This window comes from Notechis scutatus, chromosome 1 (assembly GCF_049901735.1).
Source record: "Notechis scutatus isolate UNSWTSFEM ecotype Mainland chromosome 1, rNotScu1.2, whole genome shotgun sequence".
NCBI lineage: Eukaryota > Metazoa > Chordata > Lepidosauria > Squamata > Elapidae > Notechis > Notechis scutatus.
The window spans coordinates 1328630-1351533 of record NC_142009.1 but is presented as its reverse complement, the minus strand read 5'-3'; the positions used below and the strand labels follow the sequence as shown (position 1 = coordinate 1351533).

At 57.9% G+C, this 22904-nt stretch overlaps 1 protein-coding gene across 1 annotated transcript; it reads right to left on the bottom strand.

Annotated features, from left to right (window-relative positions):
- Positions 1 to 20255: 20255 nt before the first annotated feature.
- Positions 20256 to 21839, bottom strand: OVCA2 (OVCA2 serine hydrolase domain containing). The gene is given in 3 exon segments (XM_026690288.2): positions 20256 to 21164; positions 21167 to 21578; positions 21581 to 21839. Coding segments are annotated over 3 exon segments (810 nt in total). The 5' UTR covers positions 21824 to 21839; the 3' UTR covers positions 20256 to 21009.
- Positions 21840 to 22904: the final 1065 nt, after the last annotated feature.

Here is a 22904-nt window from a genome sequence, read left to right as displayed (position 1 = left end):
GCTTGGCCCGGAAAGGTTGGGATTGGATGAGGACTGAAGCTTCTACCGCACAAAAATCTAATTGGAGAGCATGATTGACTCTTGGCTACGGACATGTTTCGTTGGAGAATATGAATTATGATACTCCCAGAGGGGTGGTGGGGGAAGCAGGGTCAAGGGTGATAGTGAATTACATGTCTCAGAGTTGGCTACGCCCAGATCATGCCAACATGTTGACTTCCAATAAATGGAAATTTTGGGAGTGTGGCTTGAGACTCATGATTTATTTGGGGTAACTGCTGGAATCCTGACACAGTATAAAGCTGTAAGGGAGCTTGGAGGTCTTCTAGTCCATCTCCTTGTTCAAGCAGGAGACCCCTCTACCATTTCAGTCAATGGCTGTCCAGTCTCTTCTCGAAAACCTCCAGTGTTGAAGCATCCACGTCTGGTGGCCAGCAGTTCCACTGGTTAATTGTCCTCCCTGTTAGAACGTTTCTCCTCAATTCCAGGTTGCTTCTCTCCTTGGTCAGTTTCCATCCGTTGCTTCTTGTCCTGCCCTCAGGGGCTTTGGAGAATAGGTGGAGCCCCTCCTCTTCTTTGGGGCAGCCCCTCAGATACTAGACTGCTCCTATCGTGTCCCTCAGTCCTTCTTTTCGTTACAGACATGCCCAATTCCTCCACTGAAACAGGTGAGGCCCATGTCAACCATTTCCTGGGGGGCTCTGGGCCTTTGGCTCCTAGCAGAGAGACTTTCGCACTTGCCTCTGATTCCATGACACTGAACACCAGGAGGAGGGCATCGGTTTTAAGGGACTTGGGCCCCAATCCAAATGCAGCAGGGCTCCCCAAACTTGGCCACTGTAAGGCTGGTGGACTTCAACAGCAGAGCTGGCTGGAGAATTCTGGGAGCCGAAGTCCACCAGTCTTGGAAAGGCCCAGTTTGGGGACCTCTGAAATCCAGCAGTGAGAAAGAAAGAGAAGAGCTGAGCCTGAAGGCAATTTGCAGGGGAGATCTGGCAGAGGAAGACGGGGCTACGGTCCATTGTCCAAGATTAAACCCCAAGATTCCGTTTTGTGGGGTGGCTACACTGCACTTTTTGGGGGGGAGGGGGGTGGCAGATTATTCTGTCTCCTTGTGGTCTAAGAGGGGGACTTTTATTCTGTCGCCAGGCGCTGCAGGAAGAGGGCTGTGGGGAGAGCAGCAGCCCCCAGCCCTTCTGTATGGGCCGGTGGGGCCTTTAAGCCAGCCGTGCTTCAGCCGAGAAGCCACGTTGACTGAGGCATTCTGGGAGTTGAAGTCCACAAGTCTTAAAGTTGGAGCCCCCTGCTTTAAATCACCAGGGCAGATCCACCTTTCTCCTTGGGCCAAGGAAGGGGAGGGCCCTAACGAAGACCCACCCCGCTTTAGCTGCCTGGGGGCCGGTGTGGGCCTGTGTTCTCTCCCCAGCCCAAGACCAGGGTCCCTCGTGCCTCGGAGGTCTCCCCCGCTGCACCAGCGGAAGCCAAAGGAAACGGCCCATCTTGCTCGAAGCCCCGCCAGCCTTCCTCTTGGGGGGGGCAGGAATAAAACGCCGCTCAGCAACCCGAAGAGAAGCCCCTCTGACTTGGGAATGCGCCCCCTCCTTCCTCCAGTTGCAGCTGCAAAACCGCGGGAAGGGACGCACTGGGGAGGCGGGCGGATCGCCTAAACTGGGGTCCTTAGTGGTTGGGGGAGGGGAGGCCAGGAAAGCCCCCAGATGGCAGAGGTTGGCAACAACCCCGTGAGTAGGGAGGGAGGTCCGCGGCGGGGGGGCTCTGACTCTTTGCAAGAAAGGCATTCTGCCCATGCTCCGGAAACCCTGTCCCCCCCGCCCTGCGCGCTCTTAAAATCGAAGCCGCTTTCAATAATGCGGGGCGAAGGGAGCATCGGGGCCGCGCGTGGGCAGGACGGAGGGGGCCAGCAAAGCCGATTCCCCCCCACCGCCTTTTTCTCGCAGGCCCTCCTTCCCCTGCCCCCTCCCGGCAGTTCCGCCGCAGGGAAAGGCGGATTCCGGGGGCTCAGAGCGCGGGGGGCTGGCATCACCCGGGAGGGGCCGGCAGCGACACTCCGCAGACTCCTGGCGCAGCCGCCTCCATCCGCGGTCGCCATGGCGACAGTGCGGATGCTTTTCCAGGACAGCGAGTGAGGTCAGGGGGAGGGGAGGCAGCCTCCAACGCAAACAAGCTGGGGGGGGGGGGGGCGAGGCCCAGCGCGCCTTCCAGGCCCCTCTCGAAGCGGGCGCAGACGGGACGCGCTCCTGTCCTCCCAGCCTCAGGCCGCGGCTCCAGGAGTTTGGTGGGAGGTCATTTCCCCGCCTGCCCCCGAGAGAGGAAAGCGGGTCTCTTCGGCGCTTCTCAAGGGCGCCGCCGCCCCCGAGTGGAGCAGCCGAGCGGGGGCCCCGGGCCCTGCGGTCTCCTGCCCCGCCGGAGGCTCCGTCCCAGGCAGGACCAGCGCAGCCCGGAAGCCCAAAGGCCATTCCAGAACCTCCCCGTTAGGGGGCGCGGAATTCGGCCTGCAAAGCCCTCCAAGAAGAGGAGGCGGGCCTCTCCCTGGGACGGGCTCGGATCGCTCGGATCCCCCGGCCGCCTCTCCTGAGCAGAATCCGGCCCAGGTCCCGGGGGGCGCTTCTCCGGGCTGGCGAGTCCAGCGCCCTTTGGCCACCGCAGCGCCGGCTCGCCATTCATTGCGGCAGAAGCGGGGGAGGCGCAGGAGCGCGGGCAGCCGGAAGAAAAGGCCGGTCTCTGGGCCGCCGGCGGATATCCCCCTCGTCCCCTTCCCCTCCTTCTCCCCCTCCTCTCGCGGGGGGGCAGGCTGGGCTCCCGGGGCTTAGGAGGAGAGTCCCCTCTGCCCTGGACGCCTGCAGAAGTGCGACAGGTAGGACTGGCTCGCCAAAGGCCACTCGGGGCGGAAGGTGCCTCCGAGGCCATCTAGTCCGACCCGCCGAAGTCCCTAAACCCTAGAAGTCCTGCAGGAAGCCCGGACACCCTCCGCCCCCCACCCTGTTTCTGCTTGTGCTGGATGGAGGATTGCTTTGACCCCGCCGGAGGCAGAAACTCGGGGAGGCGGGGCGGAGAAGGGAGGGCTCGGCTGTCGGTTCCGGTGCATTTGCGTAACTGCTGAACGCGGTTCAGGCTTCCTCCTACTGAATATAATTAGCGATGGCCTGAAGCACGGGACCGCAGCCGCTGGGACTCCCGGGGCCATCTAGTCCGACCCGCGGCTCGGGGGTGGGGGCTCGCGTGGCTTCAGGCGCGCAGAAGATCGCTCCCCTCCTGCCTCCCGGACAAGACTGTCCAGCCGTTGAAGCAAGCTCTGCACTTGATCGCCTCCCCCTCTCCCCCCATCTGAACAAAGGCGCTCGGGCTGCCCTTTCCCTCCGCGAGTTGCTCGGAGCGCTCCCCTCGCTTGCTTGCTTTTCTCTGCGGAATAATGGACCCTCCAGCCGCCCACACTGCGCGCCTGTCGAAGCACTTCACGTCCCCGCAGGAAAAGACACCCCACCGCACTGCAGTGCAGGAGCTCGGGCGCCCTGCCCCAGAGCTCGCTCGCTCGCAGGCATGGGAGGGGGACGCTCAACTCTTGTCCGGACGGGAGGCGGCCCCCAGGCCCCCAGGCGCTTGGCCGAGAAAGCGCTCGGCCGAAGTTGGAAGGCTAGGGGCGTCCCTGGAGGCTGCAGTAGGGTCTGGGGGGGGGGGAGGCAATCCCATGCCGCCGGTGCTCGGTCTTCGGGAAGTTTCGGAAGAGAGTGGGCTGTACAGCGGTTGTCGAAAGTAGCTGGTTGGCAGCCCCAAGAAGCAAAGGGCGGGATCGCCGCATCGGCCAACAGCAGGAGCGCAAAACGGTCGGTTCCGTTTCGGCTTAACGTTGCTGTGTAAACCGGCCAATTCCGAACCGACTTAAGAAACCGAGACTCGGCCGATGGATAACCCCGGGTCACGTGATTGTACACTCTAACCTGGGGTGGTTTCCTGCAACGAGGCCTGTCGGGTGGGCTTCGACCCCGCTTGATTTCACTTGCACGTTTGCCTGCTTTCAGGCCAAGTGGCAATAAAACATCACATCATTGATAAATAAATGCACGTAACACATTTGTTGGGCTGGATTTGGTCTGTTATAAAACGCCACGTTTTAGCTAAGGTGGAATATAAGTCTGTCGGTTAACATAAACACAGGTAAATAAACCCAGTCCGGTAAATGTCACACCGCAACACCTGCTTAAATGGGGGACGAGAGGGCCGGGAGAGCGAGGAGGGGCCGACGCTGCCCACCGAGGGAGGCTGACATGGGATGGGGGGCAGAACTGCGTCGGGCAGGGCTCTGGGTTGCAGGGCTGGAGGGCGGTGGGCAACAACTACCCAGCAGAGAGGCAAGATACCACTGTGCCCGCTGCCCAGGGCCTCTTGGGCACAAGATCTGGGATGAGCGGCAGGACTTGGGGTCCTGCGATACAGCAGTGGCCTCTCTGGGCCACACAGCCTGGTTGTTGGCCTTAGCAACGTTCAGCCCCTGGGAGGCTTTAGCTGAGGCCCAAAGAGGTGAAGCCCCCTCAGGCTGCCGCCCCAAGAGATTGCTCATGCGGGGGAGAGGAGAGAGAGAGAGAGAGAGAGAGAGAGAGAGGGGAGAGAGGGGGGAGAGGAGAGGGAGAGAGAGAGAGAGAGAGAGAGAGAGAGAGAGAAATATGTCACAAGGGATTGGGACGAAGGAGCTTTAATTCCACAGAGCAGGGAATGGCCTTTTTTCTAGTGAATTGCTCACCCACGACCCTGCCCGACTGCCTCCCTCAGCTGGCTTCCAGGTGGTTCATCGGGTACCCGAAGGTCCTTAGTTCGGCCCAGACAGGAGCATCCCAGGTTACCGTCCCCTCGCTGGAAGGAGGGAGTTGATTCAGATGGAATTTTCCACAGTGCCTCAGAAGAGGGATCGGCAGCTGGTTTCCCAAATAGAGGATGCTCCCTGCACTCTCTCCCTCTCCTTCTCTCCTCTTCATTAATTTAAATTCTAGTTGCCGGTTTCCAGCAGGGGGAAACTTACTAAAATCTGGGAACTATTAGAATTCTTAGCAGGGTCAACATATTTTTTTTTGGGGGGTGTTTGCCCTTCCTTGATTTTCACTTCTTTGGGATATCAGTTCCTGGGCAAACTTCTCAGCCACGAGAGGGCTGGAGCAAAGCCCCTTCTTCACAAGAGAGGCCTGCGCCCCGAAATGTGCTCCCCGGAGCCTCTGCGCTGGAGAGGCACATTTACTGCAATTGGTAAATCAATGACAAGCTTAGTCCTGAAGGAGCCACCAGCAGGCTGGTGACACCCGATTTTTGCAAGCAAGTGCCAAACCAGACACACCGGACAATAAACAACACCCCCATCCCGCCCCCCATCTGAATGACTGAAAGAGTCGCTGGGCAGCTCTGGGGGAGCCACGAGGGGTGGAGGCAGCCAAGGTGGAGCCAGAACTGGAGCTGCCCTGGGAGATGCACCCCGCCTGGAGGGAGAGGAAGGGGGGGGGCGTCCTGGCGGAGGGTGCCCTGCAGAGCTGGGGCTGAGAGGGCGGAGGTGAGGTTGTGAAGGGGGAGCCGGAAGGAGCTGATGGGGGTCTGTCTGTCGTGGGGCAGGGTCGCCTCTTTCATGCCCCTCAGACCTGCATCCAGCAGGAAACTCAGCAGGGGGAGGCGGGGACCGAAGGGCCGAGGAGGAGGGGAGCCTGGGAGGGTCTCCACCTGCCCGCTGCCTCCTTGGAAGGTGGAAGGGAGAAGAGGGTGAGTGGGGGCGAGTGGCTGGGCCTCTCTCTTCTCCCTTCCCCCCCTCCCCCTCCCCCTGCTGCCTCCTTCTTTCTTCTTCCCTTCCCTCCTTCCCTCCTCCTCCTTCCCCACTCGGTTGCTTAATGCAGACCCTCCACCTGTGCACGTGTGACTGATGCCCTCCCAAGGGTGGGCCTGAAGGTGGAGTCAGCTGAGGACCCAGGGGAGGGGGAGGGGGCTGTTGCTGTCAGCAAGAGGGAGGCACCTGCACAGGTGGCAAGAGGCCAGCAGGTAAAGAAGAGGGAATCAGGACACATGGGGGGTGGGGAGCTGTCCACCCAAGGAAGTGCTGATGCCCTCCGGCCAGGCCGGGTCCTCCGTCTGCTCCCTCCCCTCGCGGCTGGATGTGCGACCCTCTCTGGGAACCAGCCAAGCTCCAAGGACTCACTTTGGGGGCGGGGAGGAGCTCCGTAGTAACAGCAGCAACACACCGCAAGTTGTTTTACTCTTCCTAATAGGAAAAAAAGTATTTGAAGTGTTCGTGACTGCCTAAACTTGGGCACAGGAAGCAGCAAGGTGCTTTTGCCCCGCCATCCGCCCAGCCCCGCGTCGAGAAGGGTCCGAGGCATCCCAAATGCCCTGCTCACCTTCCCTGGTTTGCAGGTGGCTTGACTGACAGTTGTCACCTGGAGAAAGTCCCAAGGAAAGCCGTGTTGAGCTAAGCAGTGGACGTTGCCTGGCCTCCCTCGAGAGACCCAGAGATGGGGGGGGAGAGGCTGGTCTCACCCTCTGTTGCTAAAAACGGCCCCTCCCCACGGCATATTTGAGAAATGAATCCAGACTTTGGAAAGGAGAATCAAGTTGAAGGTGCCCCTCCCCTCCTTTAGCAGGAGCCGTTTCTCTTTAGGGTCCCCAGGGCTGATTCCCCCCCCACGTGCAGCCAGGAAAGGAGGACTGGTAGAGGGAAACTATGTTGGCGCCACTGGGCATCACTTCCTCTCCATCCTTTGCGGGACTTGGCTGAATCCCAGCCAAGAATGTCCTCCAAAGTGGCCAGGGGGCATGGCGGAGCTCTCCCAGGCGGGACCCCCACCCCGCAGCCCCTTCCAGTGCTCCCCCACCCCCCGCTGGTTGCTTCCTTAGCCGACCGGCTGGCCGGCCACCCCCAATATTCCCTCTCGCTGCCCCTCCCGCCCGCCGGTTATAAATAGCTGCCTCTGCCCGTTCCCTAAATTTCCCGCTGACGTCGCGCCCACGTCATTGCGTAGGCTGATGCTTTTCTGTGAATGAGCCGCGAGATCCCCGTTACTACGAGCCGGGCTCTATAAAAACCTCGACGGCGCCAGAAGTAGCTCCGCAGCCCAGCCGCGGCCGAAGGACGGCGCCGCTCCTCTGCCGGGCAGGGCGCGCTGCCCGCGGGACGACGGGAGGGAGAGACGTCGGCGAGGAGCGCAGCCCGAAGACCGGCGGGGGGCGACCGCCGTCCGGGCAGGTAAGAACTGCGCTGGGGCCCCCCAACCCCCGGGCCGCCTGGACCCCGCCTCCCGGTCCCTTGGCAGCGGGGCCCGCTCTCTTGCCCCCAGCTCCGCGCCGCCTGCCTTCCGACGGAGCGCCACCTCCGAGCCCTCCGGCTCGCCGTCCCAGGCGGAGTGGGGCCCGTCGCCCCTCTCGGCCCAGCGGGAGCCAACCCGGACCCCATTGGCTGCCAGGGCGAGCACGAGGGCCCGGAGAGCAGCCCGCCAGGCGCGGGGCAGCGGCTCCGGCTCCCCTTTCCCTGAAGGGTCCCGCGCGTGGGGCTGATCTCCGAGCAGGGTGAGACCCTTTGGGAGCTCAAACGGGCAGACGGGGGCCGGAGAGGGGGAGGGCGGCGCTTTCCCCGCGGTCAAAAGCCTATTGGAGTCTGGTAGCAACAAACAGGCGGGGGCTTCCTTTAGACATGGTCACGCCTCCCTAACCCAGAGAGAGCCCAGGACGGGGGGCACTGGGAGATCCTCCTTCTTGGCGCCCCTCCTCCCTCCTGCGGATCCGCCCTTCTGCTGCTACCTGTTGCCGGGCGTCCACCGGCCGTCCCTGCCTCTTTCAGTGCCGCGCGGGTGGGGGGACTCCTCTTTCTCCGCCCTCAACCTACCTGAGAGGCGGCGGTGGCGGCATAGCAGCGTTTGCTACGGAGACACTCGAAGCACGAGAGGCGGCCGGAAGCCGGGGACTGGGGGCGCCAGCCGCCCGCCCGTCCTGCCCCCTCCCTGGGCCCGCGAGGCCAAGCTTTGGCCTCTGTCTCCGCCCAGGGTGGGCCGGCAGTGCCCTCAAATGCAGGGCTGCCAGGGCGGAGAGAGGAAAAGGCCCCATCCGTTCGGGGGCTGTGCGTGGGAGGGGGCTTTCAGTCTAGGGAAGGGGCTCGCTCTCTTGCCGCCTTCAGGAGCGCGCCCAGACCGTCCTCCCCTCCGGAAGTGACACTCGGAGTGTGGTCGTGAATCGGGGTTTGTCAAGCTCCTCCCCTCCAAGCACCCCCGGACCCTCCAGGCTGGGCGTCCAGCTGTGGAGGGCCCCGTGGACAGGCGAGCGGCCGGTGGGGTCCGGACCGCTTCGAGTCTAGGCGCGGAACAAGCCAGAAGCGAGGATTAGCCGCGACCCTGAGAAGGAGAAACGAGCGTGTTTACGTTGAACGGCGCGACAGCCGCGGAGACCGGGCGGGGCGGTTGTTGGGGTCTTTGCCCAGGAAGTAATACGGCGCCCCCGGCTCCACCTGGGCGGGAAAGGAAAGTGGGCCGGGGGTGCTCAGTCCGAAGACGCCCGAAGCGCCCCCGGCCAGCTCGTCAGGACCTTGGCTCTAGACTGCTTACTGCTACAGGTGTGAGAGGCACAGTAACAGTCTACAGTCATGGCCACTGACGGCTGGCAGCGGCAACGGGGCTTTCTCCAGCAGCCGTTTGGGGGGGGGGGACAGCGCTCCCCACCGCCGCAAGGAAGCGCCGAGGCTGGGGTCAAGTCACGTGACTCGGCCTCGGTATTCCTGGCTGAGAAATGGAACTTCGTTGCTTTCCCAAGTTCTTCAGCCCGGCACTTCATTGGATCATTAAACTCCCCACCTCTCTCCCCAGCTAACCTCGACCTTGGTAGGGCTGGTGTTGATCTGTCAGCCTCAGTGTTCCTCGCCTTTAAAATGGGAGGATAAGCGGACCGCGGCGTTTCCTTGCTCTGAGCCTGGTGCAGCTTTCTCTGCTGTTTGTATCTGGCAGCTTCAAACGCTCCCGCTGGCGAAGGCTGCTGAGCTGAGGAAGCCTGAGCAGGGGGTTGGACTAGAAGACCTCCAAGGTCCTTTCCAGCTCTCTGATTCTGTTAAGAAAGCCAAGCAGAGCCTCGCAGCTCCCTCGCGGTGCTTCTGTTTGGCCAAGAGTGAAAGGAGTCCATTTTAAAGTGAGACTGGGGAGGGGGAGGGGCAGGAGGATCGAGGTCTCTGTCTGCAGTCCTGGCAGGAAATTGCCGCCTTTGACGGGGAGGGCAGGGCACTGGGTGAGGGGGGCAGTGGGGGGACACGGGGCCCTGCAGCGTTGGAGGCCTCCTCTTTAGGGGGGCAGTCACAGGGGGCCTTATCAATCCACGAGCAAGATGGCCCCCAGGGGGCAGCCCCAGAGGCTCTGTGGTCATCCCAGAAAGGAAACGGGGGCCAAGAGGAGAACCCCCAAAGGGGCTGAGGGGTCCTGGAAGGAGGGAGATCCGGGGGAGAGGACCCCCCCGCACCCCAAACGTCCCATAGCCCTTGGGAAGGAAAGGAAGGAAAGAAAACCAGGAGGCCAGCTCTTCATTGCAGAAGGCAAAATCTAAAGGTATCAAAGGCAGAGGCACCCCCACTTTTGTTACTTGGGGGGGGACACAAGCAAGGTGTGTCTTTCAAAGGCAAGATGGGAGGCGGAGATTGGAAGAAACTGGGAGAATCTGGGAGAACCTCTAGTTATCCTGAATGAGAAGATCAGCTGAGGTCTGCCTCCTATGGAGGGAGTAAAGCAATAAACACTGGTCAGGTTTTTAAACTGTCCAGTGTTTTTTTAAACATTTCTAATACAGGGAGTCCTTAACCTTAGTGACCATTCAAAGTTACAATGGCACTGAAAAAGGCCACACGGCTGGTTTTCACACTTATGACCATTGTGCCATCCCCGTGGTCACATGATCCCAATGCGGCTCCTATTTATGATGGTCCCGTGATCCCCTTTTGCGGCCCCCTTGATAAGCGGAATTGGTGTGGAAGCCGGGTTCACTTAACGACCTTTGGGACTGACTTAACAAGGGCAGGGATTCACATAACAACTGGGGAAAGAAAGGTCCTAAAATCAGTCAAAACCCACTTAACAATTATCTTGCTTAGCAACAGAAGTTTTGGGCTCGGTTGTGAGTTCAGGGTTACCTGTATTGTCCATCCCCCTCAGTGACAATGGACACAACAGACGGGGCTGTGCATCAACCAGAGGCCTTCAGTGGTTTGCAAGAATCTAAAACAGAGGTTCCCCAAACTTGGCCACTTTAAGACTTGTGGACTTCAACTCCCAGAATTCCTCAGCCAGATATTCTATGCTGCCAGTTCTGCTGGCTGAGGAATTCTGGGAGTTGAAGTCCACAAGTCTTAAAGTGGCCAAGTTTGGGGCCCCCGGCTGTAGAAGGTCCCTGAGGCCAAAGTGTTGGAGGCTCTTGGAGTCCCAGGGAAACTGGAAAGAGGCCGCTCAGCCCACCTGGGCCCTCTCTGGGGAGGGAGGGGTGGCTGGAGGGGAGCAACAGTTGTCCTGGTTTTCCGAGAGGGAGGAAAGGATGGTCTCTGGAGGCCCTCAATCTCATGCCCCAGAGGTGCTTCTTCCAAAAGACAACTGGACTTTCTAGGAAAACATTTCACTTCTAAGACCTGGAGAAGCTTCTGGGATGAGAAACAAAATGTTTTCAAGGAAAAAAAGCCAAGAGGATCCATGTTGCCTTTTGGGGGGAGGGGAAATCACCTTTGGGACAACTATAAATTGGAGGGCTGAGTCTCCATAGACATCATTCTGGTGGATGTCAAGGAAGACTCCATAACAGTAGAAAACAATGATTAAAGAGCAATCAAGGCAGTGGTGGGATTCAAAATTTTTTTTACTACCAGTTCTGTGGGTGTGGCTTGGTGGGCGTGGCTTGGGAGTGGCAGGGGAAGGATATTGTAAAATCCCCCTCCCCACCCCACTGACCTGCTTTCCAGCTCTGTTCTCCTGTGCAGGGCAATGAAAGGAGACCCAGCCGATCAGCTGGGACTCAATGGGAGGCGGAGAAGAGACGGGGTTGGTGGGGCCAGTCACAGGTGGGATTCCAAACTACTCCAAATTTCCACTACCGGTTCTCCAGAAGTGGTCAGAACCGGCTGAATCCCACCTCTGAATCAATGTAGAAGCCCCTTTGAAGGAAAGCAGGGATTACTAGTGTGGATTTGACAAGAAGGAAGTTTGCCAGATTATCCTTCATCTCTTGTTTGTCTGCATTCTCTGGCAAGAACCAGGACTACAATCCAAGAAATACAGGAATCTAATTAATTAGAAAGATTTATTAGGAAAATATGAAGGTGGCAATGCTGGCGTTCTTAGAAACATTTTTTTTCTTTTCAAACCTCTACAGAGGGGGAAATTAAAGCATTTGGAGATTGGTTCTTTTTCTTGTACTGTTTGATGCCTGGATCTCTGGAAGATGAACCAGCCTAGACTTGTAGATAATTTGGAAATACTAACCAATTTATTAATCAGCTCTCAAAGTATTTTTGATCAGCCAGTTTCCTCAATAGGCAGTGGAGGTGCTGCCAATGTAATATGTCTTCATTTCTGCAAAGCTTAGTTTCAAATTACAATTGGCAATCTCACAGAATAATAGAATAACAGAGTTGGAAGGGACCTTGGAGGTCTTCTAGTCAAATCTCCTTCCGAGGTTGGTTTGGATGGTTGAGATTCAAGAGATTCGCACTGGGTCTGCCTTGCAAAGACCTTCAGAATTGCTCATCCATGATTCCTGCTCAAAACAGAGGGAGCTGTCTCAAGGTTCAGCCACGCTGGCGTTCTCCTGCTTCAACATCATCACCTGGATTAAAAGACGAGGGAATACTTTTCAGATTTTCAAATAACGTGGCATTGTCTGGGATAAATCATATGCTAGAAGGAAGGATTAGGATTACAAACCATCTTGATCCATTAAGCCTGAAATTTAATGCATGATTCTCTATTTAGAAAAAATAAATCAAATGAAGATACCCAGATTGCTAATAAATAGTAATAACAACGGCAGATCCAGTGTGGGTCGGTCCTTTGGACCGGAAGTTTTGCCTCCCGAGCTTTCTGAGTGGTGCTAGAGCCCCTCCTCCGGAGGGGGTTTCTGTGACAGACTCCCTCAAGATGGGGGGTGGGCTCCAGCATTGAGCCAGAAAGCTTGGGAGGGGACCGACCCACACTGGATCCTGCAACATTATCTTGGGAGACGTAGGTTCACCTTCATTCGCGAGTAGTAAAAACCATTATAAATGAAAATAGATTGGGGCTTTAGCTAACTACCAATGGATTGTAAGCCAGTAGGCCAATATGGCTATAAAAAAGGCTAAATTTAAGCTTAGCCTCCACCTGCAGAAGTACAATTTCCAAACCCCAGGTGAGGTGATCCCCTTTCTTTTGCTTTGGCTGGGCCCACCAAGCCCTGGATCTCCTGTTGGCCCCAGAGAATTTGGAACCGCTTCAGAGGAGAGGAATGAGATAATTAGAGGACGAGAAAGGAAACTCTCTGAGACAGCTGGGAATGTTTAGACTCTTAAGGCAAGTCAGCCGGGGATCGAGGCCCCCCACCCTGCAAGGGGAAGACGCAGGGAATCACGGCTCTGAGTTATGGGACAGCCGATCTGTCGAGGGGAAACAGTTCCGAGAACCGAGTTGAGCCCCCCGATAGCGGCAGGAGGGCTTCCTTCGATAGAGGGGTTCACATGGAGGTTGGAATCCCCTTTGCTGGGAAGCTTTTCATGTACTGAGAAGAGAGCTCGACTTGATGACCTCAAGGGAACCTCCCAACTCAAGGATTCCAGAGTAGAATTTCCTCCTAAAACCAGGAGAAGGAAGATTAATCTCAGGCCCCCAACAGCGAAACAATGAAGCCGGATTCCCAGGAATGCCGTTGAATGGATTTAAAGCCAGGAGACGAGATGCAGAATCTCGGGACCAAATACAGGCAGTCCTTGATTTATATCAGTTCGTTTAGTGACCATTTAAACTTACAACACAATGAAAAGAATGACTTAGGGTAATTTTTCACACTTATGGCCATTGCGGCCTCCCTGTGGTTACCTGATCAAAATTCAGGCACTTGGCAACCGGCCTCTACTTATGACGGTCGCAATGTCCCAGGGTCATGTGATCCCCTTTTGTAACCTTCTGATCAGAAAACTCAGCGGGAAAGGCAGGTTCACTTAACAGCCATGTTACTAACTTAACAACTTACCAATTGCAGTGATTCACTTAACAACGGTGGTAAGAAAAGTCATCAATGGGGCAAAACTCACTTAACAAATGTCTTGCTTAGCCACAGAAATGTGTGGTGGTGTCCAAACTCTGCCTGTAAGCGAAACTCCTTTAAGGTGCTCCTCATTAAACCCTCTGCACCTGCTCCCCACTTGCTGAACTGAAGGGCTCACAAACTAAGATTGAAATGTCCACCTGCTTTTGGCTTGCTCAGCTTTTAAATATTCCCTTTTCTCTCTCGGCCTCTGAGAATTCCTTGTGATAGTTCCACAAGGGGATGTTGTGCATCTTAGGGGGAAGAAAGCGCTCGTCATCCAGAATCCAAAAGGAAATGACAAGAAGAAGAAGAAAAAAGAGAGAGAGAGAGAGAAAGCCAGGCTCTTTGGGAAGACCCTTCTCTTATTATCCAATTCTCTTTCGAAAGGACCCTCTGGATGTTCCTCCAAGGGACTGTGGGTCCTTCAGAGACTGAGAGGCGTGGTCTGAAACAGTAGAAGGTTTCCGGCTTCAGCAGGGGGCTGGACTAGAAGACCTCCAAGGTCCCTTCCAACTCTGTCATTCTGTTAGGATCCGCATTGCCACTGGCCAGGTGCCGGGTGGCTGGGAGGACAGCGGGCCTGGCACGCTGTCCGTGGTGCTGAAGTCCAGCCTTGAACGAAGCCCAACATCTGATCTCTTGCATTGCTGGACTTCCCTTAAAATAGGAGTGTCCAACCTTGGCTAACCTATGGATTTCAACTCCCAGCCTCCCCCAGTCTGAGGAATGGAAGCTACCAAGGTTGGATACCCCTGCCTTGGAGGTCCCTTCCTAAATACACCCCTGTAGAACCAGGCGCTTCCTAGTGACGCAACAGAAACACTGAAAAGTCGGTTGCTTTCTGTTCCCAGAAGTCCACCAGGAGCCATGTTGAGAAATCGCGGTGGGTTGTGATGTTCTCGGCTCAGAGGAGTTCCTGAGTTTGCTTTCTTGGTGACAATGTGGTTGGGATTGGTAGAAGCAGCCCAGTTATAAGGCAGACAGAAGGTAGCCGGGACAGGTGTCCCTGTCTAGGCTATTAGCACTATTAGCCAAAGGGGGGGGGGACATTTGCTGCATGGGGGGAAGGCCCAGGAGGAAAGGATCCCTGTCAGGAAGGAGAAACTGGACTCGTTCACCAGATCACCTTCCAGTGATCTCTTCCTGGTTCCCACTTCAAGCCGAGGGCCCCCGGCTGACCCACAGAAGTGAGGGTCCTAAATGGGATGCCAGAGAAAGAGGGAGAAGGCCTTCATTCCTTATTAAATGTATATGCCACCCATCTCAACAAGAAGAGGGCTCTGCCCCCATTTTCTGGATCTGCCTGGATGAAATGATTCGGTGGCTCTGTCCAAAGGATGGGACATTTCCCGTTGGGGAACTGACACAATCTTTTCGGGGAGGGCTGGGAAGAGCCAGAGAAAAGATCCGGGGTCCTTGGATTCCCAGCAGGGCTGGTCTCCCTGGTCTTCGCTCGTAGCAAGCAAGGGCTGAGTTTTCAGGATGCCGCTCACCACCATGCCAGCTCATCCTGCGTCGCCAGGGCAACCGTGGCTTTAGATTGTTACTGTGTGGATGTGGGCTGGTAACAGTCTACAGCCATGGTTGCCCGGACTGGACGCCACAGCATCGGCGAAGGTGGAGAGCGGGAGAATGTGTGGGGCTGCCTGGAAAGGGGCCGAGGCGACTCCCACCTCAGTCCCCGGAGCGTTCCCCGGTGCTGGGCCTGCGAAGCGCCTCAGGTGCTGGGCCTGTTAGAAGGGAGGCGGCCCTCGTCCCCCCTCGCTTCCCTAGGGGGAGATGGAGCCAAGGGGGGCCGGGGAGCCGTTCTGCTCGCGTTGCTTCACCCTCCGAGGGGGAGGACCGCCTCCCTCAAAAGGCAGCCGAAGAGCTTGAGAGGCAGACCGGCCGGGCTGCAACCTTCCGCTCTCAAGTCTTTTGATGCTTTGTGGTCTTTAGGGTTGGGCAGCATTCAGAAAACCTTATTGGCTCATTGGGCGCCAAACAGGCCTGCGGATCCATTGAACTCTCCACCGAGGACTGGGGAAAGGGCTGCGGGTGAATTGCTGGGTACCAGGAAGCAAGAGGACGGGCACCGCGCTTCCATCCCTGGCGTGGGGTGGGGTGGGGGGGGCAAGGAGTGACTCACCATTCAGGCAAATGCCGAGCCAACCCTGTGCACGAATAAAGACCCGGGTTTGCCCCACAACTCCTCTGGTTAAAGAGGTCAGATGGAGGAAGGCCTCTCCGCGCTGAGTAGAAAAGGGCGCATCTGTGTGTGTGCGTGTGCCCCTGTCTCCCTCCCCCTCTCTCTCTCTCACACACACACACTGCTCTGCCTTCTCGGCTATTCCCCTCTACTTACAGGGCCGGAGGGGCAGCAGAGCCACAGGGACCCTCTGAATGGGGCTGCAGCGCCGCTTCTGGAATAGAGGCTGCCCCCCATCAGTGATGGTGAGCTCTCTCACAGGTTCTCGTTCCTGCCAGCAAGTCCCACGGCTCTGCAGTCACCTGGTGCAACATCCCTGCGTCCAGCAGCCTCCCGCAGACACAAAGAAGGCAGGGGAGGGAGCTTCCCCCCAGGATGGGCTCAGCGCAGTTTCAACTCCTCCGAAAAGAAACCTTCTGGGCAACCCCCCTTCCTCTGAGGCCTCCGGATCTCCTGCATTGGGCTGGAGCTCCACCTGCAGCCCCCACTTCTCGTCCTTAACCCGCCAGAACGATTTCCAAGCGGATGGTCAGAAGGGATCCCAGCTGCTCCCTCGGAGCAAAAAGGCCCTTGAAACTGAGCGCGAGAGAAAGTGGCTGAGCCCGGCACTGGCGGTGCCTTCTAACTTCTCCACGGTCCCCGCTCTTCTCCCCACCCCCAAGCCGTCCTTTGGACTTTGAGTAATACCCCCCCGTCTCTGTTGGTTGGATACGATGCACCACGAAACCTGCCACTTTTCAAGGGCAGCCAGGGTGGGTCAAGTGCCCCCGATGAAAACTGGCACTCAGACGCTGGGAGTTGCTAGAAGGATCCCGACCCCAATAAAGTGGGGGGGGGTCTGTTGAGAAGGCAGCCGCTAGGCCTGTTCCCTCCAGCTGGGTCTGCCAGGCCTCGGGGCAGCGGGGAGGCGAAGCTCTCAGCGAAGCAACAAAAGTGATCTTGTAACCCCAAAACACAAAGGCAGAAGAGACTGGCCTTGTCCCGGAGCCTTTCGCTGCTTGGGAAAGAACCATCTGTGCTGACACACTCAGGGGGCCTTCTCTCTCTGTTTCTCACACACACACACACACACACACACACAAAGAGCAGTAGAGGGGGACCAGGACTGGGCCGACTGAGAAGGGAAGGAAATAACAGCAGTGCTGTCTCCATCCAGTTTTAAGGCCTCCCTTCCTTCCAGGTGCAACAGGTAACAAAGGTAAAGGTGGGGTGAGGTATCCAAGACCACCATGGCTCCGAAAGTGTCACGCACCACACTTCTTGCTCACCAAGCCTGGGGCAAGAGGAACTGGCACTCTGGCACTGTGGAATGCCACAGGTGAGCTTCCTTCAGGGCAGGGAAGGGCTGGGATGCCAGCGGTGGGAAAAGTTTAGCTTACTTTATTGTCCTTGCACCTCATACAACGGAATCAAACACCATCTTCAGTGCACATCATGACCATGAAAATAAACACAAACACACTCTTCACACTCCACACATTGAACTGAAAACCCCCAACACTGCACCAACACTGCACAATACAGTAGAATTCAAAAGAACCCTCCGATAGAAGCTGTTTTTCAGCCTATTTGTGCTTGTTTTTATTCTCCTGTACCGTCTGCCAGATGGTAATAGTTCAAAAAAAGGGGGTGCCCAGGATGAGATGGATCTTTGAGGATGTTTTGAACTTTCTCAAGGCAGCGGGAGCTATGAAGCTCTTCCAAAGAGGGGAGAGGGCAACCCAGGATCCTCTGAGGGGCAATGACATTAACCCTCAGGAGTGACATCCTATCTGCCTCTGTGCAACTGGCAAACCCTACACAGGTGTGCAGGAAGTTAAGATACTCTCTCTGGTGCAGCGGTAGAAGGTCCCCAGCAGTTTCTCATTCAGTTGTTGGTTTCTGAGAAGCCTCAGGTAGTATAATCTCTGCTGGGCCCTTTTGACCAGGGTTGCAATGTGGGCACCCCAGGTCAGGTCCTCTTTTAGGGTAACACCCAGAAACTTAAAACTGGCCTCTTGCTCCACTCGGTCTCCATGGATAAGCAAGGGCTGGAGGTCTGATCTGTCCCTTCTACAGTCCACTATCAGCTCCTTGGTCTTGTTGGTGTTGAGGACCAAGTTATTGTCTACACACTTTGTCCATAACAAAGAACATTTATTAGTTCATCAGGTGTCCTCATATTTGTGATGAAGTTCTTCTTTAATGACCAATCCCTTTGTATATCTGCCTTGTAGTAAAAGAAGGTTATCTCCTAACCCATCTCGTAGCGATAGAAAGAAGCTGCCATGAGTAAGAGAGTTCAGACAAAGAATGAGGAAAACCTCCCCCAACCCCTCGAGGGTCAATTTAGTGACCAATCAGGATTACAGACACGAACTACATTTCCCAGGATACCTTTAACTACATTTACCATGATGCATTCCCTTAAGTGGACAGCTCATAATTCCTAAGTAACTATCCAATTCCCATAGACTGGCTGGGACAGCACAGCAGTCATGCACATAAAAGAGTATAGAGTAAGGGACTCAACACGCAACCTTGTGGTGTACCAGTGTTAAGAATAAGGGCTGAAGAGGTATGATTACCTAATTGGACCCTCTGTGAGTGGCCAGACAGGAAATCCATAATCCAAAGGCCGATTAAATAACAAAGTCCAAGGTCCAGAAGTTTAGACACTAGTCTTATGTGGAAAAATTGTGTTAAACGCAGAACTAAAATCCACAAAAAGCACAAAAGGGGTCAGGCTGGGTGAGGGCGGGGTGCTTTGGGGACCCCCCAATCACCGCCTCACAAACATGGTTGTGCACAGAAGCCTCCACGACGGATTTCGCGCTCTGAGCTCCGCAATGTGGCCCTCTGCGGGGCTGCCTGAAAGCAGGACGTCCCGTTCCCCGGGCAGGAAGAGCCTCAGCAGTCAGAAGCCGCCCAGGTGAGCCTGCAGCCTCGGAGATCCGCCCCCCCCGTCCTGGCCGCTCGCCGTGAACAACCCAGCCAAGGTGGACGGAGCTGACCCCGCCTCCGCCTCTACCTGCGCGCTCCAAGGCTCCAGGTGTGGCCGCAGCCCCGCCACTTGTACCTCAGCCGAACGTCGGGTTCGTTCGCTGTCGCATCCCCGCCGCTCTGCGGGCATCCACCCCCGCCCCGGTGTCTCCCCGGCCTTTCGGCCGCTTGAGTAGAGCAGCCCATCCCGGGATCCAGCCGCAACCGCCGCCTTAGCCGGAAATGGAGCTCCGGCAGAGCGAGTGCTGCGCTCAGAGGAGCCGAGCGCCCCGCCAGGAAGCTGCTGCTCCTCCTCCTCACCGCCCCCGAACCCCAGGAGGCCCCTTTCCACTCGCAGGTCCAGCGATAGGCGCCAAACGAGGCCCCGCTTCGCCGCTGCTCCTCTGCTCAGAAGCGCCAAGGACTCGGCCCCCTTCCGCTTGGACTGACAAGGGGGCCTGGGCTCCTTGGGGGCAACTGACCAGGGAAGGAGCCTCCAATCTACGGCAGCTGCTCCTCCAACACGGCAGGGCCCGGGGCTGACCCGTCTGTGGGGCAGGGAGTTCATTGGGTGCCCAGGGTCAGGCAAGGGCTGCAGGAGAGGCTGGAGCCCTGCCTGAGGACGACCCCGGCATTGCCTGGCAGGCTCCCAAGGCTCAGACTGGTGGGCCCCTTTGGGGTGCTTGAACGGAGCCCCTCTGGCTCTGGCAGGCCAAAGGTCTCACCACCAACCCACAGGCCGGTGTGTGTGTGTGTGTGTTGGGGAACCAAAGACCTCGGGCACTTTAAGACATGTGGGCTTCAACTCCCAGCATTCCTCGGGCAGCCATGCTGCTAAGGGAGGCAAACTGCTGCTGCTGCCATTATTGAGCAGGTCCAGGAAGGAGGTGCCATCCAGCCTACCCACCTTGTCCCTCAGGGGACATCCGAAGCCAGAGGTCTCGGCTGTGCACAGCCCCCTTCCTCCCCTGAAGCTCCCCTACCTCAGGGAGGACCAAAACCCATCCACCACTGCTTCTCTAAGCCTGGATGCCTGTCCTACAGGTGGAAAAATACAGAAATGGGGAGCAGCACTGCCCTCTTGTGGTGAAAGAAAGTTTACACACGCTCACTTCCAGAAGGATTCCATCGCCTTTTGCTTCAACATCTACAGTTCGTTTTCACAACTGCACAAGCCCAGCCAGGGGTTGAACCTGCAGAGTGACTGATCAGGAGCCGTCATCCCCACCCCAGGAATTCTCTGGATTTGCACCCTCAGGCCGGCCAACCTTTCTGCCTCCGCACAAGAGTTTTGGAGTATTTTTGCTGCTAATCCCCTCCCTCGCCTTAAATCCAGGGGACAGGAGCTGGCCTGCTAGACCTCCAAAAAGCAAGAGTTCTAAAAATGCAGCCACTCCCCAGTGTTGCCTTCTGGTGTGAGCTTGCAGTGTGTGGGACGGAAAAATTTGCCTCCTTCCCTCAGGAGTGGCATGTAGCAGGCACAAATGACAAATTACACTTTATTTAAAAGCTTTAAGGAAAAGACCAGCCCAGAATCACAGGCAGCATCTTTCAAAAGAATCTCCCCTAAATTTTACAAAAAAATGAGACTGAGAGGCAGGCTGTGCAAAGAGATACACCTTGTTTTGGTTGGAGGTACCAAGAGGGAAGGGGTTCTCGACTCTTGACAAATGTCTCTTTTCTTTTATGTACACTGACAGCATTTGCACCAAGACAAATTCCTTGTGTGTCCAATCACACTTGGCCAATGAAGAATTCTATTCTATTCCATTCAGAGGCAGAAAAAGAAGGCCTCGCCAAATGGATCAAGTGCCAGGAACATGAAATGAGTCAACAATCACAGGTACAAAATCTTCATTTAATTATCCCTATTCAACTTTACTAAAATAAAGCTCACAATCCTAATCAATCAATTAGAATACAGCTAGAAGGCACCTTGGAGGTCTTCTAGTCCAGCCCTCTGCTCAAGCAGGAGACCTCATACCATTCCAGACAGATGCTGTCCAGTCTCTTCTTAAAACCCTCCAGTGATGGATCCCCCACAATGTCTGACCGCAAAAGCTGCAACAGCAATTCCTGGAATCAAAGGCCCTTTTTCCTCACTCACTGTCACTTTGACTTGATCTAAACTTTGAGGGGACGGAAAAAAACCCCTGGGCTCCAGACCCCTCTGCCTCCCTCCTTCCTCTCTCAGGATCGGACCAGAGCAAGGAGGAAGGTCCTTCAGGGCCCTGATTCGGACGGCAGCAGAGCCGGCAATCCTCTCCTCTTGCAGCCTTTGGAGTGGGGCAGAGTGGGGCTGCCTCCTCTTCCTCCCGAGACAACAAGCGGCAGGTTCCACATCCCAGGACAGCCGCTTCCGTTTTAAGTCCTCCCTTCAGTCCGAGCCTGGACTCTCTCCCTGAGCCGAGATGGAAAGCGGATCTGCAACCTGGGTGCCTGGCAAGTCCCGACCATGTGACCAGCCACGCCTGGCAGGACCAGCCTGAAACACGGAGAGGCTTCCGGGCCTCCAAACTTCAGCGGCTCCGACGGCCTTCTACCCCCGAAAGCCCCTTAATCGTAGCACCGCAACCTCCAGGCAGGGACCGTCATGGAGCGCTTGGGGGAGAGCCCCGGTCGGTGTCTCGCGGGTCTCCGGGACGGGCCTTTCCTCCTCCTGCAGCCGCCGCCGCCTGACCCGAGGCTGGACCTTCGCCGCAGCCCCGCAGGGAAGCCGCCGAGCGCGAGTCCGAGGCGCGGGGGCAGCCGGCGGCGATCGGGGCGGCCCGAGCTCGTCCTCCGCGGAGCCCTCGAAGCGGCGCAGGAAGCCCAGGTAGGCGGCCCTCTGCGCGGCGGCGGCGGGGACGAAATGGCCGCCGGCGTGGGCCAGCAGGGCGGGCTGTGCGAAGCGCTCGGCCAGCGCCCGGCTCTCCGCCGCCGGGATGACGCGGTCGGCCTCGCCATAGACATGCAGGCTGGGCACCCGCAGCGCCGCCGCCGCCGCCTCGGCCACGGGGAAGCCGGCCACCAGCAGGGCGAAGCGGAAGGGGAAGCGCCCGTCCCCGCGCTCCCGCAGCGCGCACAGCAGCCCGGCCAGCGCCGCGCCCTGGCTGAAGCCCAGCAGGCCGTCCACGGGGCCCAGCGCCGCCAGCGCCGCCGCCACCGCCCGCAGCGCCTCCCCGGCTCCGGCCCGGCCTCCGACTCCGGCCACCACCCCCGCGGCCCGGCGCCGCCCTCGCGTTCCGGCTCCCCCTCGGCCGGCGGCAGGCGGTGCGGCGCGTCTAGGTAGAGGAGCTGGGCGCGGCCTCGCAGGGCCTTCCGCAGGGCGCCGGTCCGGGCGCGGAACCGCTCGGCGTTCTGCCCGTAGCCGTGGAGACAGAGAAGCCGCAGCTCCCGGCCGCGCGGCGGAGGCGCCGCCGCCATCTCCTTCCGGGTCGCGCGACGGAAGTCCGCAGCGACCTTCCGCCCGGCGGCTCAGCCAATTGGAGGGCGGGAGCGTCTCCCCGGCAACCGCGGAAGGAGACGCGCGCCCAATCCGAGTCTCTTCTCTGGAGGGACGTCGGCTGCGGAGGGCGCGCATGCGCGACTCGCCCCACCCGCTCAGCCGCATGTCCCTTCCGCAACCTGACGCCCCCGGTCCCGTATTGCAGCCCTACTCTGGTTCCCGATAGGCGAGCCGGCTGGGGATGATGGGCGTGGAGGTCGTCGTTGGGGAAGGTCCTGCGGTGCCGCGCGAGACCCCGCGGGGCGATGCTTAACGGGAGGCGGGCAGCTGCGGCTCCAGGGCGCCCTCCCTCCCAGCTCTGCAAAGGCACCCGCCCCGTGGAGCCCACCAGCCCGAAGAACGGGGGCGCGATCCCAAGGGCAAAACAGAAGAGACCTCGCCGCCCGCCCCCTTATCCGCTGCGAGAGGCAGGAGACTGCAGCGAACAGCAAACCCTCCGCCCTCCTTTGCAAGCCGCCTTCATGCTGCCGCGAGTCCCGAGGGCTCCCCCAATTGCAGCCAGCGAGCGTTTGGAGGCAACGCATCCAAGGCCCGAGCAAGGCGTCCCCGACCTCTCCTGTCCCCCCCAGCCGGAGCAGGCGAGGGAAAGGGGGAAGAGGCTGCAGCCTGCTGTCCTGCACTGCAACTGGGCTTGGTGGAGCTGGCTTCGTTGTGGTGGCTCCGCTTTGGTGCCTCTGTTGGCTCCTGGTGGTGGCCTGGACGGGTCCCTGCAGTTCTCTTGGCAAGGTTCCCAAAACTGGCTGGCCATTGCCTCCTTCCTAGGGCTGCGAGAAAGTGACCGGCCCAAGGTCACCCAGAGGGCTCCAGGCTGAGAATCTTCAGCAGACTGCAGAGGAACTCCTTAGCCCTCATCACCTCAACACCGACAACTGGATTAACCCGGGTGTGTTGGGATCAAAGTGGAGTGAGCCCTTTGGTGGCCTTCCCACAGCCCCAACCCCCGCCCCCAATCTAGTTAATGGGAAAAGACTGTCTAGGCACAACAAAACAAAACAAAAA